Source organism: Chiroxiphia lanceolata, chromosome 25 (genome assembly GCF_009829145.1).
Source record: "Chiroxiphia lanceolata isolate bChiLan1 chromosome 25, bChiLan1.pri, whole genome shotgun sequence".
Lineage (NCBI taxonomy): Eukaryota > Metazoa > Chordata > Aves > Passeriformes > Pipridae > Chiroxiphia > Chiroxiphia lanceolata.
The window spans coordinates 2856369-2884246 of record NC_045661.1 but is presented as its reverse complement, the minus strand read 5'-3'; the positions used below and the strand labels follow the sequence as shown (position 1 = coordinate 2884246).

General features: G+C 51.9%; 1 protein-coding gene across 4 annotated transcripts in view; it reads left to right on the top strand.

Moving 5' to 3' along the window:
- Positions 1–27878, top strand: part of PLXNA2 (plexin A2) — a 174304-nt gene that overhangs the window by 10128 nt on the left and 136298 nt on the right. For 3 of the 4 annotated variants that reach the window (XM_032710524.1, XM_032710522.1, XM_032710523.1), the window contains exons 2-3: positions 10961–12215; positions 12942–13124. In XM_032710524.1, coding sequence (XP_032566415.1) covers positions 11028–12215; positions 12942–13124 — 1371 coding nt within the window. In that variant the 5' untranslated portion in view covers positions 10961–11027. Of the gene's footprint in view, positions 1–9623; positions 9663–10960; positions 12216–12941; positions 13125–27878 lie in introns of those variants that run through there. The other variant, XM_032710525.1, reaches the window with a different exon arrangement.

Genomic DNA, 27878 nt, shown 5'->3' with positions numbered 1-27878 from the left:
TCGTTCTCAGTGGTGGGATTTCAGAGCAAACTCCTTTGGGGCTGCAGCTTTCTTTGGGTTTGCCAAAGGAGTCCTGCAGCAAATTCAGCTGTAGCTTCTCTCCCTCTGAGATCCTCTGTGTGTTTTAGGGAGCCAAGGAGATCTCCCTGTCAGTTCTTATCCCCCCCATCCCCTCAGTGGTGCATCCAGGCAGGGTGAGGAGGTGCTCTTGGTCTGGGGGGCTCACAAGTGCTGTCCCACACCCGGGCTCTGCAGTGCCCTTGGGATTTGGGGGTGTCTGGGATGGAGATCACTGCCCTGCTCAGGGACCAGGGCCAGGGTGAGACAGTGTTGAATTAAAGGGTGTGTGAGGAGCTCTCCAGGCAGCCAGGCTCGCTGCATTCCTGTGAAATATGGCCTTCCAAGCCCTTGAAGGATTTATTGTTTTCCGGGCACTGCTGGACCCAGTCCGATAGGCTGGATATAGGAAGGAAATGACTCAGTTGCTCTCCAGACAAGTGCAGCTTTGAAATTCAAAGAGGCAGGAGACAGCTGAGAGGCTCCAACTCATTCCCATCGGGAGTCGGGCCCCTGTGTGTCCGTTACTCCCTGTGCCTGGACTCCTGGTGGGACGGGACGGGGGTGGGAGGGAGAAGGCTCAGACAGGCAGTGATCATGATGCCTCAGAACCCTCTGGCATGAGGATGCCGTGGGAGAGCAGGTGACAGAGTGAAGGTGGGGTCCATCAGAGGGTTGCTGGTGGTGGGAGCAGCTGCGAGCTCCGTGCTGACCATGGCCAATGGATTGCCACGCCGGGGGCACGGCGTGGGACAGAGCCTGCAGCAGCAACAGCTTCCAAGTTGTTTTGTTTTTTATGGCGAGTTTCCCACCCCCACAGGGTGCAGAATGAGCCTGGTGAGGAGTCTGGGTGCTCCAGCTCCCGTGACTCCTTTTCTCCCACCCGTGTTGTCCAGAGCTGGCCCCGCCGTCCCACTGTTTGTGCTCTGCTCTGAGCTATCCAGGGACTTGTGGAGCTGCTGATTTTGCAAGACAAGCCCAGGCTTTCAGGATGTCTTATCCATCAAAGTGTGCAGCCCCTCTTTAGCCTCGTAACTTCTGGCTGATGTCAGATGAGGACGTAAGCAGATGCTTTCTCCATCTTATTATCAGCTTGGTTGGAGAGAGAGAAGTTTCTCAATGACAGAGATCCTTAGCAAAGAAACAAGAGTTAGTGTTAAAAATAAAGAAAACAAGACAGCTTGTTTCATCTAAACAGAAGGGTTATTAAACAGGCTTGAATTAATCAGTGAACTGCCAGAGCTCTGAAATTGAAAAGCAGGGCAGAGGAGCAGGGAGCAGATGAGTGGGAAAGAGCCACTTTCTCAAGTAGACAGTGATGTCCAAATGCTGCAGGAGAGGGGATGATGTTCAGCTGATGCTGGGACAGAGGTGAGATGGCTCCAGGCTTTGGGGGTCCTTGGCTGGACCTCAGAACACGAGGCTGGGGGCACCTGGCTGCCAGCACTGGTAGCCCCCTGGTCCTTGTGCCCAGGTGGGATCCTGCCTGCAGGCAGCTGCTGTCCCTGCGGCCACGAGCTCTGGCTGGGATGGTCACTGGTGCTTGGTGAAGCAGGCTGGGCAGGGAGGAAGCTGCTTTACACTTCCCACGGTTCAGGCATCTCAAAACATTGCCAAAAGCTGCATCAAGCCCCCCCAGTGATGCCTTTAGAAGGGCAACAGCCCTGAGTGAAGAGGCTTCGAGAGGTAAAGGTGCTTCCTTTGTGTGGCTGCTGAAGCTGGTGGTGAGGGCAGTTCCCAGCACACTCCTCCACCAAGACAGGCCTGACAAGGGCTGGTTAATGGTCCCTGAAGGGTTCTCCAGTGCTGTGTGGCCTCTCTCCTGCATCAACCTGTCTGCTTCGGTTTTCCTGTTAATTTAAGGGCTTTTGTGTCGTGTTCTGCATTTCCAAATCTTTGCCATCCCACGGTGGTACCTGGATGATAATTCCTGCTGTGTTTGTGGCGGGGATGCCAGGGTTGTGACTGGCAGCTGGAATCTGGGGTGGGGCAGTGAGCTGGTGCTGGGCTCAGAGCAGGGATGAACCTCTCCCTGTGTGTGTTCCTCCACTTCTTACCCCGACAACTCCTGCCCTGTTCTGGTGCTGTGCCACCCCTGCCCTCCCAGTGTGAGGGGGGATAGCACCATCCTGGTGACCATCACCAGGGAACTCCTCTCAAACACGCACGAGGGTTGGAGGCAGTGGCGTGTTCTGAAGGATTTCAGCACTGCTGGCTGAGCAAAATCTGCAGCTGCACAGTTGGGGATTCGGCATCTCAGAACCTAATTTTAACAAATGTACAATTTCCTGGTTTACTTAGGTAACAGCACTGTGGCTACTGTGTAAATACATCTGGCTGCCGTAGGGAGTGTCGGGGATAACGAACACCACTCGCTCTACGGGGCTGGCACAGCCAAAGGATTTCTGTTTCAGGATTTCTGTTTAATGGAGTGGCTGGGGACCCATTTAATTTGAAGCTGGGGTTCTTCACTTGCCTGTGGTGCACTTGGAGTGAGGCCAGGAGAAGCTGCTGCTTATTTTTCTCCTCCAGTTCGGTGGCCGCTCTGTGATCCTCCCTCGTGCTGCACTGTAATATTCTCTTGTAATAAACTGCAGCTGGATGTCACCTGGGGAGGGAGTGCTGGGCTGAGGCTCTGGAGATAAAACTCCTTGCTTTGCCACTGGGACCTTTTGACTAGCCTTGGGCAAATCATTTAATCGTTTAATCTGCTTGCACCTAGGGTCACCATCCATTAAATTCCGTTTTGTTGGGAATAAAGTCCATGAATAATCAAACGCTGTTCAGGTGCACCAGTGGAGAGGTGGATGAGCCTCAGTCCATCAGGACTCTGGTAAGAAACTAGAAAAAGCACTTTCTGAGGCAACGTGCTGACCTAGATTGCCTGGAGGGGCTGTGGGCTCTGTTTCTGGGGGTCCTTAAGGATAGTTTAGAGAAACATCACTTGAATGATGGTTTTAACAGCTGGTCCTTGCAGCAGGAGGCTGGATTAGAGACTCACAACTTTCTGGCCACAAACTTTTACGATTGAACGTTATCCAGAGCCAGTGACCTGTTTACACAGGTTTGGCTGAACCTGAGCCTTCCCAAAACTCGAACGAGCCAGCCATGAAACCTCAGAAGTGTTAAATTTTCCCTTTGTGTCATACTTCAAGGCAACCAGGAAAATAAGGGTCTGTTCTGCTCCGTGCTCCAGTGTGTCATGTTGTCACCAGCCTTGAGTCTGTCCTCAGGGACTGCCTGGTGAATAAAGTCCTCTTTTCCCAGCACCTCTCTTGATGCAAGGTAATTTATAAGCTATTTCACAGCAGTTGTACTCGAAGCTCAATAGCTGCCAGCTGTGGTTTCTCAGATAGCAGGTGTCAAGTGTCAGCACAGGGAAAGAAAAAGGTGTCTAATTTCTGGTGTCCGAGGCTGATGATGAATTTTTGTGGCCGCCTTTTGGGGTTGGTGGGTTAAAGGACTGCAGCTGTAATGCACAGCTGGGGGTGAGCCACGCTGGAGCCACAGCTGTGGTCCTGCTTTAGATTTGCCAGAGGAGCTCCCTTGGAGATGGGAATGAGCTTGGCAGCTTTAAGGAAATGCCTCTTGCTGTGTGGAAGGGGTGTTCCAGCATCCTTGGGGGGCAGGGGCAGCCGTGCCTGCGTGTGCTTGTCCTCGCCCAGGGGGAGCAGCCCTGCTCTGCTCAACAGTCCCTGAGGTCACTTGGTTTGTTCAGCTGGGACAAAAGGAGCCTGAGGTCTGTAGCTTCCTCACAGAGGGCAGCACCAGACCCAAAGGAACATCTGGAGCTGTGTCAGGGAGGGTTGGGTTGGATCTCAGGGAAAGGTTCTTCCCCCAGAGGGTGGTTGGCACTGACCAGGCTCCCCAGGGCAGTGGGCACGGCCCCAAGGCTGCCAGAGCTCCAGGAGGGTTTGGACAACGCTCTGAGGGACAGGGTGGGATTGTTGGGGTTGCCCTGTGCAGGGCCAGGAGTTGGGTGACACTTTTGGGTCCCTTTTAATTCAGGATATTCTGTGATCAAAGAGTTTGAGTAGAGATACACCAAGATACGCCAAACCAGTGCCTTACTCACCCTTTACTAATGCAGCTTATTTCTGGGAACTTCCTTTCGGGTTTTTCGTGGATGGAACATCTGAGTGCCTCATGTATGGAAGGATTACACTCATTTCACAGGTGGAACAACTGAGGCTGAGTAACATGACTTGTCCAGGCTTGTTCAGCCAGTCTGGGACAAAGCCAAGAGTAACCTCTGGGCAGGGTGCTGTGTTTTGCCCTCCAAGCTGCAGTTGCAAAGATGGGGCTCACAGCAGGTCCCTCCCTGGGGTTTTCTGTTTCTCTGGACCTGCTGGAATGTGTGTGCACAAGAAGGAGATGGATTTGCACAGTGTGCACTGTATAAACAATATCTGAGGTCTGGACAACATGAACAAATTCTGTGCCTAATTCAGGCAATGCTGTTTGTTATCAGGGAAATGCCTTTTCATGGCTGGGTTCTGTTCTTCCCCTCCTCTTCCTTGTCCCAGGCCTGGAGGAAGCAATAATCACAATACTGTATTTTGCCCTCTTAACTCCTTCTCAGAAAGGCTGTGAAACACCAGCCCTGTGAATAAGCAGCTCCCGGTGCGGTTCCTGCCCGTGGCTGCCAGCACAGCAGGGACAGGCAGCACCCAGGGTGAGGCATGGGGGTGGATTTTGGTCCAGAAAAAGGGGTCAGGGTTTCAGGTTATGCCTTAGGAAAAGCTTGGTATTTGCCATCCCTGTGGTGCAGTAACCTCTGGAGGAACCTCGGGCCTGACTGCAGGCACCTCGCTGGTGATTTACAACTTGCTCTTATTGTTGTTAGAGTCAAAATATTTTTAAAAAAAGGAAAACAAGAGGTGGTAGGAGCCCTCCTCGTTGCTTTGTATTGCACAGCTGTAATTATTCACACCAAGCTGGTGGTAACTTCAGTTGGTGTCAGACTCTGCTCTGGTTGGTGTCTGGCTGGTGAAAGCTGCCGGGGTTTAGAAGGATGAGCTCCAAGGCTCCCCCACAGCCCTGCTCCAGGATGGCTGGGGAAATCCTCTGCTTGGGGCATGGAAGTGCCAAGGCTTCCCTTCCTGGAGAAGGAGGTGAAGACCCTGAGAGCCAGGAAGGGAGTTGTGTGAGTGGGTGGGCAGGTTTCTGCTGGGTAAGGGGGAATTTGGCAGCTCAGGGAGTGCCTGCCTGTGGTGGCTTGGCCAAGGAGGCAGGACTGAGGATCCAGACCTCTGATCCAGGCTGGGAACATCCCAGAGCTTGGAGAATCCTCGATCAGACAGTTTGGCTCAGAGCTTTTGTCTAATTAAGCCCAAACCATATTAATTATTGCAAGGTCTTCCTCTATAGCTGACAAAGATGTCCTGAATATCACTCCTCCAAAGAGCATAAATCACTGCAGCAGCTTTAATGATTGGAAAGGTTTCACAGGGAAATTCCCAGGGGGCTTCAGGAGGGATGAGGACCCAGCAGGTTTATTCTCACTTGCTACAAAGAAATGTCCAAACTCGTGGCTTTTTTTCCCCCTTGTTCCCATTGGCAGCTACGATATGGAGAGAAAGGGTCAGGCTGGTGCAAGGGTGAGCTTGTTCCAAACGGTTTGTTCTTGTCTTTTGGTTTATATAGTGCAGCCTGCCCTTTTGGTGACCCTTCTGATAATTCTGGGGGGTTTCTGACAGCCTGCTGACCTGCAGGGGAGGTCAGTGCGTGAGCCAGCCGCTCTCCCCGCTCCCAGCAATGAATCTTATCCCACTATAAAAAGCAAAAAAGGGCAGAATCCACCTCCAGCTTAGAAAGCAATCACGGGCCTCCTGCCCCCCCCTGCCCCGTCCCTGCAGGCTGTGTTATTCTTCAGGAGGGTTTATTCAGTGAGACAACTCCCCCAGGCCGTGTGTCCTTAGGAGAAAAGGCAGAGCGGGTTTTATCGCTCCCCCTCTGCCGGTGGTTGGGGACCCTGGTGGCCTCTGGGCTGGGGACAGAGAAGGGACAGCTTGGGAAAAGCACATGGCACCGGGATGCTGGGGCTGGGAGGGTGGAGGTGAGGATGTGGGGATCATGAGGATGAGGGGGGTCAGTGCAGATTCTGGGGTCACTGAGGGCACTCTGTGCTTTGCTGTGTCCTGGAGGTGCCCGGGCTGGAGGAGCTGCCTCCTCCAGAGGGGATGGAGCATCCCAGGAGTGCAGGACCCGACGGAGCAGAGGCAACCAGGGAGGGCACAGTGGTGCTGTGCATAAATCACTGCTCACGAGACCAACCCTGCCCCAAAAGAAAAGACCCCGTCACCGCCAAGCAAACACAGCTGCTGCACTGGTGACATCAAAATTGGTCCTCTGATCAGTCATTTTCCACAAGAGATTCTCTTTTTGGTTTTGCTTTAATTTTTCCTTTTTTTTTTTTTTTTCCCTGTGGGTTTTTGTTTTTTGGTTTTTTTTTGTTTTGTTTTGTTTTGTTGGGTTTTTTTTGGTGTGCACAAAATGCCACTAATGACAAACTGTGGTGCCCGTGAGTGAGTGACAGCTGAAATAAGAGAAATGACTAATCGTGCCTCCTGAAGCCCTGTCACATGGAGATTAAATGAGCCCTTTTTTCTTCCCCCCTCAATGAGAATCATGGGCATTTGAATAATAATATTATAGTCTCCATTAAGATGACAGTGGGGGAAAAAATCGGCTCAGACCTGTGATTATTCCTTCAATCTAATAATTATTTAAATACCAGATAACTCCTTTCAGCCTAATTGAGGCCTTTCAGCTGCTTGGGTTTATATTGTGTCCCTGAATTTACTCTCGCTTTCACCTTGCGTTACTAATAGCTTCAGATTGCATTTAAGGCTGTGTTTTAAACTGTCTTCCAGGAAAAAAAAAAAAAAAAGGGCAGAAAAATAAAAATTAATGATCAAATAGTATTTAAGGATCAGAGTTAAAATGGCCCACTCTCCTGTTTCCCTGGTGTTTAACTCCCCAGGTGTTTGGCAATCCCCAAACTCCTCCATACAGGGAATCACAGAAGGGATTGGAAGGGACCTTAAAGAGCATCCAGTTCCATCCCCCTGCCATGGGCAGGGACACCTTCCACTAGCCCAGGTGGCTCCAAGCCCTGTCCAACCTGGCCTTGGACACTTCCAGGGATCCAGGGGCAGCCACAGCTTCTCTGGGCAACCTGTGCCAGGGCCTTTCCATCCCCACAGGGATGAATTTCTTCCTGATATCTGATCTAAACCTTTTGTGCAGAGGGTTCCTCTCGGTGGTTGATGTCTGTGTGGCTGAGCACTGCTCAATCCTGCCCCCACAAGTCTCCCTCCAGCCCTGGGGGAGTGGGAGCTGCAGGAGCTGCCCCTGGGGGTTACACAGATCCAGGGATGGCTCATGGTTCCCAGTGCACTCGGGTAGGATGTCAGCTCGTGGCCGTGCTCTGTCATGTTCAGATAATGTTTGAAAGCACAGATTCTTCTTCCTGGATGATCTCTCTTGCCGTTGGCAGTGACTGTTCACCAATACCCTGCAAAACCTTCACTGTAAGGCACAGCATAGAAGTTGGGCTTCAGCTGACAGCTCTGCTGCACAGCAGCTCCATTTGTACTGTGTCTGGATGGAAACATTACTGGAAAAGATATAAAACTGCCGTGGTCAAAGTGAAGAGCTGTCGTTGTCCCATATGTACAGATGCACACGAAATGTGATTATCTAAATGTGTTCATTTCTAGCTGGCACTGTTGGGTTTTTTTTTCCCTTTGCAGTGGAACAACTTTATAAAAAAATTGGAAAATGCTGAGCGGGAAGACTGTGGGTGCTGAGCTTTACAGCAGAGCCTCCCTGTTCTCTCTCACTTTCAGGACTTCCCTTGAACCAGAGGCCTCTGCCTGTAGAGGACCATGTCCCAGCACTTGCTTGGGGCACCGTGGTGGTCCAGGCTTCTTGTGTGTTGTTTTGGAGGTACTCAGCCACTGACCTTGTGCGCTGGTCTGAGGGTGCTCTGCCACTGGCTTGGACACTCTGTAGCACTCCCGCGTCTGCAGGTTTTGTGCCGCCTTTCCTGGACACCTCTGGAGCTCTCCCATGGTGCAGGTTTCCCTGTGTGTTTACCAGAAGTCCCCCCGTTGCTGGCTGGCATTTCCCTGCCAGTGCCACACGTGGATTTCTTCCTGTCTTGGGCTGCCCTGCCACGTTATCCAAGAGCAAAGCTGCTCTGAGATCCCTGTGCCCCACGATCAGATTGTCAGTGCCCACCGTGGGTCACCAGCATCCCTGGTGTGGGCAGATTCCTCTGAGCAGATCCTTGTGATTTGTTCCATTTCCAAAGATTCCGGATTCAGAGAATAGTTTTGGGGGAAGTTCACACAGAAATTTAACGGGAAGAGCCGGGAGGTCCCCCCGGTGCTGCCGTGGCACGTCAGGGAGCAGCTGTTTTCTGCCACAACCATCCAAACAGCACCAAGGATCCGGCAGGGTCCGTGTCCTCCCCGGGAGAGAGAAACTGCCTCAGCCAAAGGTGGGAATTAAGAGACTGGCAACGAGGAGCAGCCGGGGAAATGTGTCCCTGAGCAGAATGAGAAAGCCATTACCGCTCTCGTTCTCCTGTCTTGTCAGTGCCACGGAGACGTGCAGCCCAGGGACAGAGCTCCTTTGTCACCTCTCAGGAACACCCGTCTCCGGCTCCTGGCAGTGACAAGCCTAAAGAGCGGCTGTTCGGTGACATGAGCTCATGAGCTCAGTGTGGGCTTTCAGCAGCCCTGAATTATTTTAAATACCCACAGAGCGGGGGGTGCCCGCGGGCGAGGGCAGCTGAGCACGGGCTGGGCAAGGGCACATTGGCACCCAGGGCAGGGCATGGGGGCAGAGCTGCAGGGAGCAGGTTTATCCCCCTGGGTGGGCTGGGGGCTTGGGTAGTTGTGGTGGGAGGTGAGAGGATTTCAGTGCAGAGAGGGCAGGTGGAACAGTGGCTTATCTTCAGCCTCTTCCCAGGGCTGGTGTCCCCCTGGGGTGGTGGGGAATCTCCCCCCCAGGGTAGGCTGAAATGCTTCTTTTCATTGTCCAGCCTGGAGCACGTAAGGAATGCATAATTTGGGGTAAAGGAGAACCTCGTGGTGGTTTTCTGAGTCCGTGCAGTCAGACAGACCTGTGGTCAGCTTGGACAAGCTGGCCTAGTGGAAGGTGTCCCTGCTCATGGCAGGGAGTGGAACAAGATGAGCTTTAAGGTAATTTCCAACCCAACCCACTGTATGATGATGATGGTGGAGATGAGCAAGGCTGAGGTCAAGCCAGGTACACAAATTACAGTCAGGTCTGGACATGATAACAAGAATGAGACTAGTCACTGGATTGTGTCTCATTCTTGTTATCATTTGTGGTGACAAGGAGGGTACAGAGAATGCTCTCTGACCCCTTACATGGTGCCCAGCTCAGAGTGTTGTTCTGGTGGTCCCCGGGCTCCTCTGAGCTGGGTCTCTCCTCTGTGCAGGGTGCTGGGCTGTCATTGCTTCCAGCTGCTTTGTGGGAGCCCAAGGTGGGGCTGGAAGTCTGGTGGCTGAGGTGGGAACCAAGCCAAGACCTCCTGTGAGGGGTGGTCCGAGCCGGACCCACCTTAGGTGAGACACAGGTGGAAATGCAGCGATTGGGATCGTCTTTGACGGCCGTATTTTTGCAAAGGGGAGTCTGCCCGCTCAGCAGAGGTGCTGGTGACGAGGTGGAGAGGGGAAGAGGGTTACAAGGGTCCTCTCCAGCAGCTCCTGTGTCTGCCTGGGCGCGTGCTGAGCGGAAGGGCGGGTGGAGAGCTCTGATGTAAACATGCCTCACGCTGCCGGAGTGTCTCCGAGGCGAGCACATGCTTCCTAAGGAAATTCCAGCCTGGTGATTCCTAATTCAGCCTGGCAGCTGCCTGTGCAAACCCAGAGGATGGGGGTAGGGATCAGCAGGGCTCTAGCGATCCCTCAGGCCCCAATGAGGTCTAAGTCCTTTGGCAGCACCCACGAAAACAAAACAAGAACCAAACCTGACTGGTTTTGTGCCTCATTTCAACATGGATTTTGGGCAGAGGTTTCCAGCTCAAGACTTACCTCGTCTATATGGGTGAAAACACATCAGTTAGAGGAGACTCTGTGCCTGACTGTTCTCCACAGAGCTATCAGGAAAGGGCATATGGATAATTTGATTGGCATTGGGTCTTCTGGACCCAGAGTCCAAGCTGTCTCTTTGTGCAGCTTTTAGGCATCTCCTGCAAGTTTTGTTAGAGCAGGAAATTTGTCTCCCAGACTGGTAGTCTCTCCCCTACACATGGTGCTGCTGGTGACTGATCTAACCACATGCTCCCACCTCGGTGGCAGCTGCTTTTTGGCACCTTTGTGAAGGCTGGGAGAAGTTTCTGCCTGAAAAGCACCTGCTTGAGGCACTTCTGGCTCTGGGATGGAGGGGGGATTGCTGGTGCCTTTGGTGTGTGTGTGCTCAATGAACTTGGCTGCATGAAACTTCTTCCTCAGTTTTCCAAGTTAAATCAGAGAGGGTTTAAAGGTAGAAAACACCTCTTATTTCCTCTGTTGCTTCCAACACACCCTGCAGGAGACATCCTTTTAGCCAAGATTGCAGATGGATGGTTGGGTGTGTGAGCTGCGGGCTTTGTCTCGGGCTGGAGCTGATTATCCCCTCCCATGGCTGTTATAAACAGCTAAACCACACAACAAATTAACATGCAAGAGGCTGCACCAAGTGGCAAAACATCAAGCCTGAACTGCTCACCAGTAAGTTGGGAGACCTGCTTAATTCTTGTGGCGCTCAGAGACACCCTCACTTTATCTCAAGGACTGTGTAATTAGAAAACCTCCTTTGAATTTTATCTGCAGGGCACACTGGATCTAATCCTTTGCTCTGCCTGCTTCTTTTCTTTCCTCAGAACCATGTGAGGGACGTTGCCGGGGCTCAGGACACTCAAGGGGAACACGGAGTTTGCCTTTCCCAGGATGGATCAGAGGAGGAACTGGCCTCGGGCACTGGACTCTGATGGCTGGTCAGTGGCTTTGCTCTGTCTGTTCCTGGCATCACTCTCCCGAAACGTGTCCAGCAACGCCTTGTTCAGCACTTTCCACTCCGAGAACCGGGACTGGACGTTCAACCACCTGACTGTGCACCAAGGCACCGGCGCGGTCTACGTTGGGGCTATCAACAGGGTTTACAAGCTCTCGGGTAACCTGACCATTTTGGTGGCTCACAAAACCGGTCCCGAGGAGGACAACAAATCCTGCTACCCACCCCTCATCGTCCAGCCGTGCAGCGAGATCCTCACCCTCACCAACAACGTCAACAAGCTGCTCATCATCGACTACTCGGAGAACCGGCTGCTGGCCTGTGGCAGCCTCTACCAGGGGGTCTGCAAGCTGCTGCGCCTCGACGACCTCTTCATCCTGGTGGAGCCCTCCCACAAGAAGGAGCACTACCTCTCCAGCGTCAACAAGACGGGCACCATGTACGGCGTGATCGTGCGCTCCGAGGGCGAGGACGGGAAGCTCTTCATCGGCACGGCCGTGGATGGGAAGCAGGATTATTTCCCCACCCTCTCCAGCCGCAAACTGCCCCGGGACCCGGAGTCGTCGGCGATGTTGGATTATGAGCTCCACAGCGACTTTGTCTCGTCCCTCATCAAAATCCCCTCAGACACCCTGGCCCTCGTTTCGCACTTTGACATCTTCTACATCTACGGCTTCGCCAGCGGCAACTTTGTGTATTTTCTGACTGTGCAGCCGGAGACCCCCGAGGGCGTCTCCATCAACTCCGCCAGCGACCTCTTTTACACCTCCCGCATCGTCCGGCTCTGCAAGGACGACCCCAAGTTCCACTCCTACGTGTCTCTGCCCTTCGGCTGCGTCAAGGGGGACACGGAGTACCGCCTGCTACAGGCAGCGTACCTCTCCAAGCCAGGGGACGTGCTGGCCAGGTCCCTCAACATCACTGCCCAGGAGGACGTCCTCTTTGCCATCTTCTCCAAGGGGCAGAAGCAGTACCACCAGCCGCCCGACGACTCCGCGCTCTGCGTCTTCCCCATCCGCGCCGTCAACGCCCAGATCAAGGACCGCCTGCAGTCCTGCTACCAGGGGGAGGGCAACCTGGAGCTCAACTGGCTGCTGGGGAAGGATGTCCAGTGCACTAAAGCGGTAAGGATGCTCTGGATGGTGGCCGTGGTGGCCCTCAAGAGCTGGGATCAACCCCTGGCCCTATGGAATACGAGCTTGCTTGGGGTGGTTTAGCCTGGAGAAGAGGAGGCTCAGGGGAGACATCATCACTCTCTAGAACTACCTGAAAGGAGGTTGTAGCCAGGTGGGGGTTTGGTCTCTTTTCCCAGGCAACTATCAGTAAGACAAGAGGGCATGGTCTTAAGCTGTGCCAGGGGAGGTTTAGGTTGGATATTAGGAAGAGTTTCTTTCCAGAGAGGGTGATCAGCCATTGGAATGGGCTGCCCAGGGAAGTGGTGGATTCTCCATCCCTGGAGGTTTTCAAGATGAGACTGGATGTGGCATCAGTGCCATGGGCTGGGAACCACAGCGGGGTTGGATCAAGGGTTGGACTTGATGATCTTGGAGGTCTTTTCCAACCTGGTTGATTCCATGATTCTATGAATAGGATAAATTTTTCTGTGCCTCAGTTTCCCCGAATGCAGAACAGTTGTAGTGCTCTTCCCCTTCAGCCCGTGTTCTTATCAGGCAGTTGGTGACGACAGTGAAAGGAAGGGATGGCAAAGGGAAGGGAACAAGCCACTGGGGAAGTTGGCTGAGGCTGGCGGGGAGTGGCATCACCAGCTCCCCTCCGCGTAACCCCGAGTGTGTGGGGCTGCCCCGTGCTCTGCTTCACTCACAACCACCCCAAAACCCTTGTCTTTCCAGCCAGTCCCCATCGATGACAACTTCTGTGGGCTCGACATCAACCAGCCCCTGGGGGGCTCGACGCCAGTGGACGGGGTGACGCTCTTCACCTCCAGCCGCGACAGGATGACGTCCGTGGCCTCCTACGTCTACAACGGCTACAGCGTGGTGTTCGTGGGCACCAAGAGTGGCAAGCTGAAGAAGGTAAGCTCGTGTCCGTGGCTTCAGAGAGACAGGATCTGTTCCTCCTCTCTCTCAGGGGACTCTGATGTGTGTTGCTGTTGCCGTGTCTCGCAGGCGTTTCCCAGCGCGAAGCTGGGAGTCAGTGAGGAGCAGGAATTGCAGGTTTTGGGTCACCAAGAGCCTTGTTGGTGAGGCAGAGTTCATCCCTCAGCCCTGTTAGCACAGAGGGGTGTTGCTGTGGTTTGTGTTGAAGTGCCAAGGTTTGGGAAAGGTGCTGCAGGATGGTCCTGGGAAGGGGATGAAACGAGGCCACGCAGTTCCCGTGGCTCTGTGGCATTCCAGCTCGAGAGCATGTCCTGGCATGGGCTGAGGGCACCTTCCTGCCCTTCCAGCCAGTGAGTTCCCTCAGCAGCAGCAGGGTAATGGGGGTCTCAGCCCCAGCCAGCTCCTCATGCACTGCCTGCCTGCGTGAGATATGTTGCTTGTCTGGGATTTTTGGGTTTTATCATTCGGTGACCTGTGGTGTGTGTTTGTGGGGCTGATGCCAAAATTACCAGGGCAATAATGGGCCAGTCTGGTTAGGGAAAAGTGAGGAGCTGCCTTGGAATTTCAGTGAACCTCTGCACCTGTATCCAAGGTCTTGGATCATTCCCCCTCTTTGACACACCGATGGAAATCTTGCAGTGGTTTTGAGTTGATTCCCAGCAATCCTTCTGCAACTTGTTTAGAAGACTGTGAGTTAGAAAGCTTTTGGTGATGGCAGAATTGCTGATAGTGGCAGGATGTTTGGCCATGGAGAGATAGGAATGGGTTAACTTGGCTGCTTTTGGAACCAAGCCTCAGGGCAAAGTCCTACTGCTTCCCTCTGCCTCTTACCTCCTGCTCTTCCCCCTGACAGTTGGATGATTGATCAGTCCTGGAGGATAACACTCCTTGCCCTCTTCATCAAGAGCACTGGTGCTACTTGCCCAGGGCAAAGAGATGCTTGTGCTGGTTCCCTCCCCCAGCAAAGAGGTTTGAGGGGGCTCAGTTGAGAGCCACAGAATGGTTTGAGTTGGGAGGAAACTTTAAGCTCTCCTCATTCCAACCCCCTGCCATGGGCAGGGACACTTTCCACTAGATCAGGTTTCTCCAAGCCCTGTCCAACTTGACCTTGAATGAATTTTAGGATTTCAAAGTCCAACTGGGATTTCCCTGCTTCTGAGTCATAAAATCATAGGATATTCTGACTTGGAAGGGACCAGGAGTTCCATATTTAAAAGGGGTGTGGAATTGGCCTTGGGGTGTAAGCAGAGGTGTGTGAGACCCTGGTTGGTCTTCAGGGCTGGAGCTGCAGCTGGAATCCAGCTCATCAGTGGGTGCAGAAGTCTGATCCAGCTCCAGCAAATCCAGCCTTGGAGATGCTGCTCTGGAAAGCTGAGATCCTTCAAATTAACCTCAGCTATAAATGACAGCATTAGGTGAACCTGCTAAATGCAGACCCTGCTTCTTCATACCAGGGAAAGAGTTAACAAATGTAATCAACAGCAGGCTGTTAATTTTTTGTGTCCTTAAGCAGCAGGGAATTTCTTCCTCATCTATCCAGGAAGATCCAAGGACAGGCAGATACTACACTTGAATGTCTGCATCATTTTAATTACATCAGCTCATTAATATTCATTCAGCACTTTACAAGTGCTGAGTAGTAGTAAATTAGGTGCCTCCCTGGTGCCTCTGGAGTGTCAGTGGGGCAATTTTGAACGTGGGGGAGAGGGGGGTTTGTAAGCAGAGCCCCTCACTTCCCTGCTCCCCCTGCCGTGGCACAGGGGAGAGCCAGGATTTTTTTAGCTAAATGGATGGAAGAGGAGCCCTCAGCACATCACAAATGCACATGCCAAGCTCTGAGCCAGCCAGGCAGCCTGATGCTCGCTGTTTGCAGGGTTTTTTTTGGGGGGGAGAGGGAAGTTGCCTCATTTAGAGGCAGTAAAAGCAAACAGCCTGTGCCTGCACACGAGGTATTCACAGTCCTGTTCCATGAATTATGTAGGATTACAGAAGCAGCAGTGTCTTCAGCAGGGTTTAATTCCTCGTGCTAGTCTACACAGAACACCTTTTTGATGCAGAATTAATCTATTCATGCTTCACTGTCCACTCTTCACCTGGAATCCTTCACCTGGTGGAAGAAAATAGGTCGATCTCTGGAGTAAATTCACTCCAGACATTCCCTACAGCCAGGCTTTCGTGGCATCTGCCCTTATTTACCACTTAGCAGAGCTGCCTGCAGCTGAGGGCATCCCTGCCCCCCGTTGTTAACTGGGACAGTCACGGTCCTGTCCTCCCAGCTCTGGGGCTGAGGATGTTGTTTTTCTCTAACTCTGGTTGTCCTGTCTACAATTTTAGCAAATCTCTCCTCGTTTGACACGTGGGATTATCTTTTGCACGGCCCAGGAGGGGCCAGGTGAAGCGTGGGAAGCAGCTTTGCACTGAACTGTGGGGCCCGTGGGGCTCTCGCTGCAGAGGAGGCATTTGCAGACCTGGTGGGAAGTTGACAAGTTGTCTCCAGTTTCTGTGCCTGTTCCAAGACCAGACATGTCTTGATGTCAGCAAGTGCTCAGGCTGCTCAGGACTGTTTCCATATCTCTCCTCTCCCATCTGTGGAATGAGGATGGTAAAAATGTACACACCTCTGTAAGTGCCAGAGATCTGTGGATAGACATCTCATCCACCTGATCTCCTTCATATCCTCCCCCACTGCATATCTGCCCACACAATTAATGTCTGAGAGCTACATCACACCTATTCCCTCACCCACAGCTGCTGATTTCCTTTGGAAACAAGCTGGTCCTCAGTCTGGGGCTTCAGAGAAGACACTCTTGTGTAGCTGGAACGAAGTCAGGGGAGGCAGCTCTGAAATCTTTCAAATTTGCCTGTGCTTCCCCAGTGAGAATTCCTTACTGAAAACGCTGTGTTATCTCACTGATGTCCTTCAGCCATTAGTTATTCACCCAACTGCTCCTGCCACGGTCCCTGGGAGAGCAGCAGCTGCTGCTTCAGCCTCTCTCCTCCAGAGGAGTGCAATGCTGAAGGTCCCCAAGCCCCAGATATCCCTGCCTGCACTCTGCTACAGCCCCACGTTGTCCAGCTCGACCTTCTTCCCTGTTTCCTGGGTACATTTGAAGCCCCTCCCTGCTCCTCCCAGCATCCAGCACTGGCTGGGGTGTGAAGGAAGTTCTCTGTCTGCTGGGAAGTTGTGCAGAGCCCCGTGGCAGGGCTGGCAGCTTTCCCAGCCTGAACTCACCTCTTGCTTTGCTGGTTTTGGAGCCCTGCAGGGTCCAGTCGATGTTGGCAGCCTGGGCAGGTCTCGTGGGTCTGTGGGATCAGCAGGGCTGCATCAGAGGGGGGTATTGGTACCAAAGCTGTGACAAATAAATCGATAATATCAGATAAATCAGTGAACTTGGCAACGTCCCTGCAGGGGAGCAGAGCATTTGCTGGGGTCAGGGTTTGTGTTTGGGTGGAGGGTGTGCTTGTACCTGCTGTGGCTGATCCACGCTGATCAGCTGCTCCTCATGCTGGTTCTGGTTTGTGCTTTGCCTGTCCCTGGTTACTGTTGAAGGGAGAAGGGTGAATCAGTGGATCTGTTCTCCGTTAAAACTCGGTGCTGGAGGAGGAGTTTTCCTGCTCTGCCACCCCACCTGCCTCTTATTGCAGCCCACCTGTACATGGTGAGGGCTCAGGGGACTTGTGGGTCACTCAGTGCACGTCCTGTATGAAATGTCTGCAGCCCCAGAACACCCCACACATGCTCCTGCTGTTTTGGGGAACCACTGCCCCCCAGCAGCTTTATCCAAGTGGGGGAAAAGCAAAATGTGCTGATGGTGCCGTGACCTGCTGGGTAAAGCCCAGGGAGGTGGGATGCAGTTCTACCAGCAGCTCTCCTCCCAGAGCATCTCCTGGCTCTGGGAGGGGATCATGTTAGAGACATTACCATTCAGAATTGAGAATTCCACCAATAAAACAATTTTCATCCAGCAAAATTAGAAGGGACATTAATGCAACAGTTAACAGCAACTAAGTGCTGGGGGCAGATGTGTCAGCTTGCTTGTTCTGTTTATGGGCTTCATACAATTCCATCAATATTGATGTGTGATGCCTTTGATTTTGACACTAATCATTGCTATGAATTAAATTTGCAGCCATATAATTAGGCCTGCTATTAATAGGGCCTCAAGCTAAGCACTGCTGTGCTAGTTGTCTTTTTCCTGATGGAAAATGGCATCCACGGAACTCAGTTAATGTGGTTTGCCTGGTAGATGCTGAGACTGATGTGAAAATTACACTTGCTGTATTTAGAGGGGCTCCTCTGAAAGGCAGATGCACGGGGAGGGTCCAGCTTGGAGGTTTCCCCAAGAACTGTGCAGGAGTCGCCTTCAAACTTCCCAGCAGTTTGCTGCTCTTAAGATCCATAGTGGGAGAGAGAAGGATTGCAGGGAGAAAAGAGTAACCCTCAGTTTGAAGGGCTGCTGTTGCCTTGTTTCCATTTCATCTCATCTCTCCTTCCTCATGCAAATCTTCCCATTTCTTCCTCCTGCCCAGTGCTGTCTCAGCCCTCTGTCCCTGTGTGTGCCTGCTTTCATCTCGTCAGGCTCTGGGATGGCAGCAAAGCTCACCACTGAAAATCAATCTTGTGTTTCATCCCGAGAGGTCTGTTTCTTATTAGATCTAATAAATCAGTGAAGTGCCCTTCATTCAGCTTGTCGACCGGGGACAATGTTTGTGATCAAGAATAAATAAATGTCTCTTCTGTGTCTGACAACACCGGCTGGGTGTTGTTTGCTGTTGTTTTGCCATCGTGCTGTTCCTGCTGGCTGTGGGAAACGTGCAGTTCCTTCAGCCCTGCCTACCCTCACATGAGCTGGGGATGCTCCTGGGTGGTACCTGTGAGGGAAGAGCAGGAACAGTGAGCTATACCTGGTTCTTACCCAGCAGTGAGTTGCTCAGTGGTGATAAGGATTTAATCTCGGAGATGCCGGAGGTGTGAGGCACTGGCTGGGCAAACTTCAGTGCTCCAGGCCAGAGCCTGGTTGTTTTGGGTGCCCTGAGGTGAAGGAGAGCATTTGCATCTCAAATCACACCTGGATAAATGGGCATCAGACACTGTTCTGAACCCCTGTAACACCCTGTCCCAACAGCAGCCACACTGGAACGTGGCTCCAATCCATCCCAGCAGGGAAGGTCACCCCCAAAGAGCTGCAGGAGAAGTGCTGCAGAGAAGTGCTGTGACTCATTTTCACGATGGAATCACACTCCTGTTCACCTGCTGAACCCCTGGCTGTGTGGTGCAATGTCTGCCCTTGCTCCCAACCTCCCCTTTTCCAAGGGACAGCGGGAACCGACTGGATTCCGCAGCCGCAGGAAGGGCGAGCTCTGAGTGTGTTGTTACGTCTTGGGACGTGATAGTTTTATTCAGCTTGGCTGATTTAATCTGTTCCATTAGTGGGGAATAAAATAGGTCTTTCACAATGAAATATATATGTCCGAACCTGTCCTTAAATGACTTCATTCTGTGGATGGTTATCTCATCCTTTTAATTTATCCTTTATTATCGCCCCCGCACGCACATTCCGTGGCACTTCAGGAAAAACTCCGTTGCATCAGCGTGTGGAGGAGCCAAGAGGACATCAGGCTGTTATTGAATGGATGAAAATCATCCATTTCAGGGTTCCTTACAAAGAGGAAGCCTGGTTTTAGCTGTAGGTTGTCACATCAGGGGGCTTTGCTGTGTCCATGGTCATCCCATCACCCTCAGGGCACAGCTCTCCACGTCCCACCAGAGGTGGAAGATGGCAGATGGTTCTTGTTTGACTGAAGAAGTTGTTTAATTGAAAGGTCTGAGAAACAAGTCTCTGTCTCTCGCCCCAGGATGTGAAATAAGGGGGTATTTGTTTAGTACTGCACTGCTGGTGGTTGCTCTGGTGTGGTTGGAGGAGCAGGGATTAATTTTTTTCCTAAACGAGGATTTTCAAGACTCAGAAAGTAATTCCCCTTTGCTGCCATCTGTGTAAAAAAAAGTGCAGTCAAACTCTGACCTCAGAAACAGGTCCCCAAAATGCTCGATGGTCCCCTTGCATTTGTTATTGTTCATAGCCAGAAGTTGGAGTCTTACTTATTAATTGGAATTCGTGCAAGGGAATATGAAAAGTGATGGCAGCCAGAGGAGAGCACTGATGTGTGTATTTTGGGGCTGGAGAAGGGGCAGAGCTGCCAAATCCCTCTAGACTCTGGTTTTGAGCATTCAGGAGTGTCCCTGCCACTTCTTAGCGACATAAAATTGGTCTCTTCTTCTCCCAGCATCACTTCTCTGGTTCTGTTATCTGTTGCCTGCCAGAGCAAGTAAAATAAGAAAAAAGACTGAGAAGTTGGCACATATTTTTATAGCTGCTGGAGAGCGAAGGGGCAGGTGTTCAGGAAATGCTGTGGATGTGAAATGGAGCCAGGTGGGCTCCGAGTCTGCTTTAATCTTGTTTCTTGGCTTGTGAGCTGGGGATGACTGTGGGTCTTCCGCAGGTTCAGGCACCTTGAAAAATCGGAACTCGGAGATTTTGGAGGGCAAATGAACAAAAAAAAAAAAAAAAAAGAAAAATCAGACTCGAGATTTTTGTTCAGTTCTAAACGAAGTGGAGCTAGTGCAGGCTGGACAGGCCCCTGCATGGAATACATCCTGCCTCCCAGATCATGGAATGGTTTGGGTTGGAAGGGACCTTTAAATGCCATCTGGTCCAACTCCCTGCAATGAGCAAGGACACCTTCACCTAGGCCAGGTTGCTCAGCGCCCCATCCAACCAAGTTGGTTTTTTTTTTTTTTCCTTTGGCATATTTGGAAGATAATTAATCCCCACACGTTGTCTAAGAGGTATTATCTCCTTTATGAGCATGAAGTGAGGCAGAAGTTATTCCTCCTCCGTTTCGCTCCGCTTTCATCTCCTTCAATAATGAGTTTCTTCTTGAAGTGATCTTGGTGAAAAATATCAGAAAATACCAAACTATTTTGTGAATTTATTTTCCTGGCTGCCCCTGCTTTCCTCTGAGTGTAAACCTGAAGGGGTTGCTGTGTTGTGGATGTTGTTGGGTTTTGGGGGTAGGGCACTGTTGGACTCTTGCCTTTCTACTTACGAGTCAAGAAGTTCATGCTTTCTTTACTATATACATATTTTTCTGCAGGCTTTTAAAATCCTCAGAGGTCAAAATAACATAGGTTTTGGTCCATTTGTAAGATCTTAAATCCCTGGGTGGCAAGAAATACTGTGAGAAGACCATGCAATGTTGCCTCTATAAATGCCTCCTCGAGGCAGTAAAAACAAATGTGGAAACCACAAATGTGCTGGGAAGAGACGAGGGAATCTGCAGGAAGAGTCTTGGGCACTGGCACAGCCCCTGAGCTGCTGCTGCTGCAAAAAGGTTGGGATTTAGGGACAATCAGGGAGGGGAATGCCATGTAAAAGCAGCACGGTCTGTGCCGGGATTGCTGTTGGGCTTCCCCTGTGTGTCTGACTGATGCCACCTTTAATATTTCCTCAACCCCCTAATCAAGTTTAGTGCCCATTGTTGGTGCTGTTGCCTTTCTCTGCAGGGCAGGACAGCGGCAGCCTCAGCAGGGCTGTAAAATACTGCCTGGTTTGCCAGGGCAAATCCATCACTGGAGCATCTGCCGGATATTTATGGATGCGCCGGGCGGGCGGGCCCGGGATGTGGCCAGTCCCTATATCAGCACGAGTCCATTATGCCTGGGATGATGCATGGGCTCCCCACCTCCCCCTGCCTTTTATGACCCTCTTTCCATTCCTGCAGAGATGCTTGGAGAGGCAAAGCCTGCATTTCCCAGCCCTTCAGGGAGCTCTCTGCAGGCAGCCTGGAAATAACACAGGGATACAAACCCCTGCCTGCTCTGGGTTGGGGAATGCAGCACCCAGGGCTTTCCTGGCTGTGACTTGGACAAAAATAACAATAAAACACTAAGTCTGAAGGTGTCTGCTGCTGTTACCAGCAGTGGTAGCACCTCCTGGCTCTCTCTCAGCCACCCCCTGCATTCACACTGCTGCATTCAGCCTTTCCACACCTTTAGGTTTTGGTTGTGGGGTTTTTTTCCCCCCTTTGCTGTAGGTTGGAAGATGATAGTCATTCATTAGATGTGTCTCAAAGCAATCTCAGATGATGCTGATGAGGTACAGGGAGAGATACGTGGTGGTCCTGTGAGGGTGAGGGTGCTCACATCCTTCTTCTCGTGTTACCCACCAGTTTTATTGAGCTGACATGGGAATATGTTACTGGAGCTTGCAATTTTCTGCTCTGTAACTCAAATTGTGATTTACACCCCTGAGCGTGGCCGTGTCCCAGCTGGGGCTGGGGGAGCCCTGAGGACACTGAGAGGGAAGTTCTGCTCACAGAACAGTCTGGCTGGGTCTGAGGAGACGTGGCAGCAATTCCCATCTGTCGGGCAGGTTTCCCTGTGCATCCATCCTGTGTCTGTAACATCAGGAGCCTTTTCCCAGCCCTGTGCTCCAGGGACCACTGCCAGCCTTGAGGGGCTGCCACCCCACAAAACCTGTGCGACCACAGAACCATAAAGGCTGGAAAAGACCTCTCAGGTCATCAAATCCAACCATCAAACCCCCCAAAAGAGGGGATGCTGCCCAGGGTGTGACCCGTGGGGTTTGCTCCTGGTCGGTGCTGAGCTGGGTGCAGCTTCCCCCAGTTGCTGCCAGTCCATACTGGGAGCAGGGGAGGATGGAGAGGAATATTTGGCTGAGGAAGGGTTTAGATTCTGATTCCTTGGACATGGATGCAAACAGGGGAGTGCAGGGAGCAGCACGGGCAGGCTGGAATAATTAGCAAGAGGCTTCATCAGCATTTGTCCCGACATTCCCTGCCTGCCTCAGCCGGGGACCCAGCACCTCTCCTGGCTGTTCCTCCTCACACAGTTACACGTCTTTGCATCAAATAGATACATGTAGATGAAAGTGATGTGCATTTAAAATGAATGTACACATCATACAGCCTCGCTCTTATACAGCACGGGAGGGTTTTTTTATTTTTTTTTTGTGGTTAGCTGCTAAATTATTTATTGTGTGCTGGGCTTTAATCTCATAAACCTGCCTGCAGGCCTTAGGCAAACCAGCCTGAGCATCCTCAAACCAGCCTGAGCATCCTGGAAAGCTGGGAGCCAGGCAGCACAAAGCGCTGGGGGACTGTAGGTGGTAATTGTTTGTCTTGCCTCGGCCTCTTCCCCCCCCTTCCCAGCTCATTAAAAGCAGTGGGGACTGTGAAGTTTGGTCATTGCCACTAACTTAGAGGGTGATTTGCATTTGCTGCTTGGAGAGGAGGCCAGTCTGAGACCCCTGTTAGTCGGGGAGAAGAGTCGGTCCCTTGAGCTGCACAGAGTAAAGGCAAAAAGGGTGAGGACGAGACGCTGGGGTAAAACGAGGTCTCTCGAATAAACAGCGCTGTGCCTCCAGCTGGGAGCACTTACCTTCCCCAGCGGCCGGGAGTGTTCTCAGCCCGCAACCTCGCGGCTCTGGGGGAACGTTTGGCTGACTAATGCGATGTTTGCTTTTGCTCGTCATCCCGCAGCCACTGGCTTATTAGTGGGAAAACAGAGCATCCTTCTGCCTGCTTTCCCTCCCGAGCTTCTTTGCTGCTTTTTTTTTTTCTGCCCGATGCTCTTAAAGCTCCTCACTCCGAGAGACTTTGTACCACCAAGGGGCTCCCTTTGGTCTCACACGCTTAAATTGATGAATGGCAGACTTGGAATAAAACCAGAGTCCCCTCCTCCCACCTTCTCCCTTTCTTTTGACTCGCAGACCAAGTGCACTTCTTGAGTATATTTGGGCTAAATCATTCTGCAGAGCTTTGAAGCAAAAGGGCAGCAGGCTGTGACCCTCTCTGCTTTTCTTCTCGTGGGTACTTTGTGCAGAGCCTCTCACGCTGGGAACCTGGTCTTGTTATTGAGAAATAAATAATTAGGATATCTGGAAGGTTCAGGTATAGTGAAAGAGAGACTGAGGAGTTTGAAACATGGACAGGGTGGTTTCTCCCACCAGGAAAGGGGATAACAGCACTTTCTGGCATCACAGGGAGTTCGTCTGAAATCTACTTTGCAACCCAAACTGCAAAGAAAACAAAATAAATACTTGCCTTTGCTGTTAGTAATCAACTGATAAATGTGTGTAAATCTACTTTGCAACCCAAACTGCAAAGAAAACAAAGTAAATACTGACCCTCGCTGTTAGTAATCAACTGATAAATGTGTGTAAATATTGTAAATTTCGGAACAGAGCACATCCCCTTGCACAGGGTGGAGTTGATATTTGATATTTGCCCTTGATTTTTCCAAGGCTCTCAGCTTGAGGGTAGCACTGCCAGGGTGAGCTGGTCCCTGTGCCACCTTTTCCCAGTGCCACACCGGTGTTTCACTCGTGGTTCTGCTCCTCTGAGGAGCTGTTGGAGAGTTTCTTGCAGCGCTTTTGTTGGTTTTTTTTCTGCTGGAGCTCTGTCCTGCAGCTTAATTAAAAGCTGAAGTGGGAATTCCCTCAGCCCAGCTGCTGTGAGAGCTGCCCCCGTGATTCCAGCCCTTTTCCCACTGAACTAGTAGGACACTTACCAAGGGACAAACAGACATTGTCTCCTGTTTCTCTGTTGCTTGTAAACTCGATGGTTGAGTTGCTGCTGTGAGGGGAAGGGACTGAGGGTTCTGAGCTCCTTTACTCACTCCAGGAAGCTGTTTAGGAGCATAACTGGCAACTTGTCAGCTATAAATACCAAAGACCTACCTTTGGACTTATTTTTGGCAGTTTGGACTGGATTTACCCCCTCCCTGCAAGAGTGAAATATTGATCTTTAGGGGCTTGGGTGGTTAAAGCTTGGCCAGAGAGGAAGGGATCCACCTCACTGAGAAAAGCAAAGTGTTTCATCATAGAATCACAGAATGGTTTGGGTTGGAAAGGACCTTAAAGATCATGTCATTCCACCCCCTGCCATGGGCAGGGACACCTTCCACTAGCCCAGGTTGCTCCAAGCCCTGTCCAACCTGGCCTTGGACTCTTCCAGGGATGGGGCAGCCACAGCTTCTCTGGGCAACCTGTGCCAGGGCCTCCCCACCCTCCCAGGGGAGAATTTCTTCCCAATATCTAATCCAAATCAAATCCTCTGTGCAGAGGGTAAACCCTATTGCCACTGGTTGGGTTGGACTGGGATTAGGCTGATCCCAGCAGCCTGGGAGTCGGGATTGCCATGGAAATGCAGCAGCCCTGGCTGCAGGAGCTGTGAGCAGATCCAGGGCAACCAGCACAAAACACCAGTTACAGGATGCAGGAACAGCAGCTCAATATTTGCTTGAGAAAACAAGCAAGTTTAAGGTTTTTCAAGCCTGCAGCACCCAGGCTGGGATTGTTAAGAAACCTGTGATCAGAGGCAGGCCAGGTTCAGCAGGATCTGTGTGTTATTCCTTGAGGAGCATTAAAGAACAGCCAATGCCTTCTGGAATCTGTTGATAAAGCTCTCTTTTTTAGAATCATTTTTGCTTCTCTAGCACAAATGTACTATTTCCTGTTTGTATGTGTTGCTTTCTTCATTCACTCTTTTATTATTAGGGACATTTACATGAAAACAGCTTTTTTTTTGCTCTCGCAGCACATTTCCCAGTGGCAGCTGCACTTCCTCAGTGGAGATCTCTACCTTCCCTTGGAATGGGGCTGCCCTCTCTCCTGGGCATCACTGCCAGGCTCAGAGGCACAGGGATGGTGATGGTCCATCTCCAAGCATGGCAGTCACTCCCTTGCTCTCCTCTCTCTTTAAACAACCTCCCAAGTTCATTGGGATGCTCAGTGCATTCATTTCCTCCCGTGCACAGGAATTATTTTTACCTTTACAGCAGAGAGGGGCCAGTGTGAAATCCTCAAGCAGGCAGGAATCCTCCCAGGCTTTCCCAAAGTGCCTGGCTCTGGCTGTGGAGCAGTTTGGAGAGGGAGAGCTCTAATGGACGTGTCTGGCAGATAGTGAGCGTATGTGATAAATGTAAATTAAAGAAAAAACCCAAAAGCTGGTGTTTAGGGCACAGTGATGACACAAGCAATGTGGGATGATATATTTATTCACCCCAGACCCTACTTGTGAAGAGGCAACATGAGCCAAACTCCCTCCCCCTTAAGAGGCACCTGGAGAGGAACCTGAAGGACCTTTCCTCTCTCCGTCTGCCTCGCTCGGCTCTGCAGATGGAAAATGTAAACTCCAGATGTGTTAAGCACATCTTTAATTTCCTCTCGCTCCATTTCTGCTGCAGCTTTGCTTTGGGGGTTTGGCATTTAGGTGTGGGGGTGTTTTTTTTGCTGGCATCTTGATAAGCTTGAGATAAGCCAAAAAAAAAAAAAAAAAAAGGGAGAGGAGCCTGCAGAAGAGGGGGGGGGCTGTGGGGTGGGGGACACCCTTGTCCCCAGGAGCCCCCTCTGCACTGCCCTGCTCAATCCCAGCACCCCCACTCCTGGCAGGAGCTGTGAGGCTGCTGATTCATGGAAGCAAATGGTTGGAGAGGTGAAATTCCTCCCCTCTCTGCTTCTCTCACCCGTGACCCTGCTCCATTTCTTCCTCCTGACCCCTGAATTTCAAACCCGACCTTTTGTATCGGGGGAGGGAGGGAAGGCAGAAGGGCAGGCAAAGGGTGAGATGAGTTTGGCTGTGTTTGGGAGGTGGGGGAGGTAAAGCTGGGAGCTGAGCTGGGAGGCTCAGGGATGCTGCTGGAAGCTCAGGGATGCTGCTGGAGGCTCAGGGATGCTGCTGGAGGCTCAGGGATGCTGCTGGAAGCTCAGGGATGCTGCTGGAAGCTCAGGGATGCTGCTGGAGGCTCAGGGGTGCTGCTGGAGGCTCAGGGATGCTGCTGGAGGCTCAGGGGTGCTGCTGGAGGCTCAGGGATGTTGCTGGAGGCTCAGAGATGCTGCTGGAAGCTCAGGGATGCTGTGGGATGGTGGGTGTGAGCTCAGGGCTGTGGGGATGCAGCGGGTGCTGTTGCTCCATCACTCAGCACTGTCTGGAATAGTTGCCCATGCATTTAGTTGCCTGAAATGTAAAGTGCCTTCATGGCTGAGCTCTTGTGTATCATCACCACCCTGTGCCCTGCAGGGAGGGGTGCTGGTGGTGTGGGGTGAGGGCTGAGAGAGCCCAGGGCAGGGAGGACGTTGTGGTATTCAGCTCTTAACACACAGGTTTGTGGCAGCTCCTGCTGCCTGTCTGGGGACGTGGGGTACAGCTCAGCCTCTGTGGGCTGTGGCATTTGTGCCTCTGAACCCAGACAAGCACAGTATGCTCTGTCCAGGCACCCACCCCATCCCAGCAGGGCTGCTCCTTCCCTGCTCTGACGCAGCAGCGGGTGGGTCTCGCTCCTTCACAACAACAAAAGCAAACTGTGCTTTTCCACCTGCAGTAAAATGGCAGGTGGAAAAGCCCAGCCAGCTCTGCTGGGCTGAAGGAAGCACATTTTCAGGGCTTGAGGGCACAAATAGGACTTAATTGTCCTCTTGGGATCTTTGCCCTCATCCTCTGGTCCGAGGTTCTGCTTCGGTCCAAGGTTCTGCTTCTGCCTCAGAGCAGCCCTCGGCCCTTCAGCCTCACCCCGTGCCATGGGATGAGTTCATGACTTCGACCCTCTGACATATTGCCTGGGGGGGATTAAAAGCTACAAAGAAAAAAGCCCTGCTGTCTTGTGCAGAGGCAAAGTGGCCCAATCTGTCTCTGTCCCCCTCCCACAGCAGTGTTTGCTCTCTGAGCCCCCTGGGAAGGTCCCTGTCGATAAGAGTTCTGCATCTTGTCGTGGCTGAGACGGGTCCTCTGGAATGGATGTGGTGGCTGGGAGTGCTCAATATCCCCCCCTGACAGGTAGAGCCTCATTTAATAGGATGCTGCCATATTCATTACCCCAGCAGAGGGGCGCAGCTGCAGTGCCGACCCCCCGCCCCCCCCTGCCTGCACAAAGGCTCTGTGTGAATAAGTATGCAGTAAATGTCTCCCTCTCCCAGATTTATTCCTTCATTAGGTATTTAAATACATTCTGCTGTGTAGGATGCTTCTGTGAGGCCACTGCCTTTTCTCTTGTGGTGGTGGCTGCTGAGTGGCTCTGCACGGCCAAACCCCCTCCAGCACCCAGCACCCAGCACCCAGCAGGGCTGCCGTGGTTTTGGGCAGGGAGAGGGGGAGTCTGGGTGGGAGAGGCTGTGGGTGCATCACTGAGCATCTGGGGAGGGTGCAGGGAGAGGTTTGTGCAAGGGAATCCCAGGAGGGGGCTGCACACCTTGGTGCCTGCTCGGGGTGCAGGATCGTTCACATCCATACTGGAATTGTCCCTCCATCCCTGTGCTCTGAGGATGTGTTGACCTGGACACAGCCAGCAACCACCTCTTTGGCCACCCCAGAGCAGCTCAAGAACCCAGACCCACTGGTTTTGTCCCCCCCCAAGGTCAGTCCCACACACCTTTTCCTTGCCTTCCCCTTTCCCACCGATGCCCGGGTTGGACCATCCTCGTGTGCAACATTTTAGGGAGTCACAGTGAAGTAAATTCTCTAAAACTGTACAGTCATCGAAGCAGACAGCTCAGGGAAGAGCTGAGAAACTAAAATTAGCAGGAGTGCCCCAGGCAGAGGCCACCTGGGGCTTTGTTTCGTTTCGCTCTTAACTTTCATCTCTTTTATTTATAATTTGTGACTGATTGATTTTGGGGTTTTTTAAGCTTTTTTTTTTTTTTTTCCCTTCTTTCC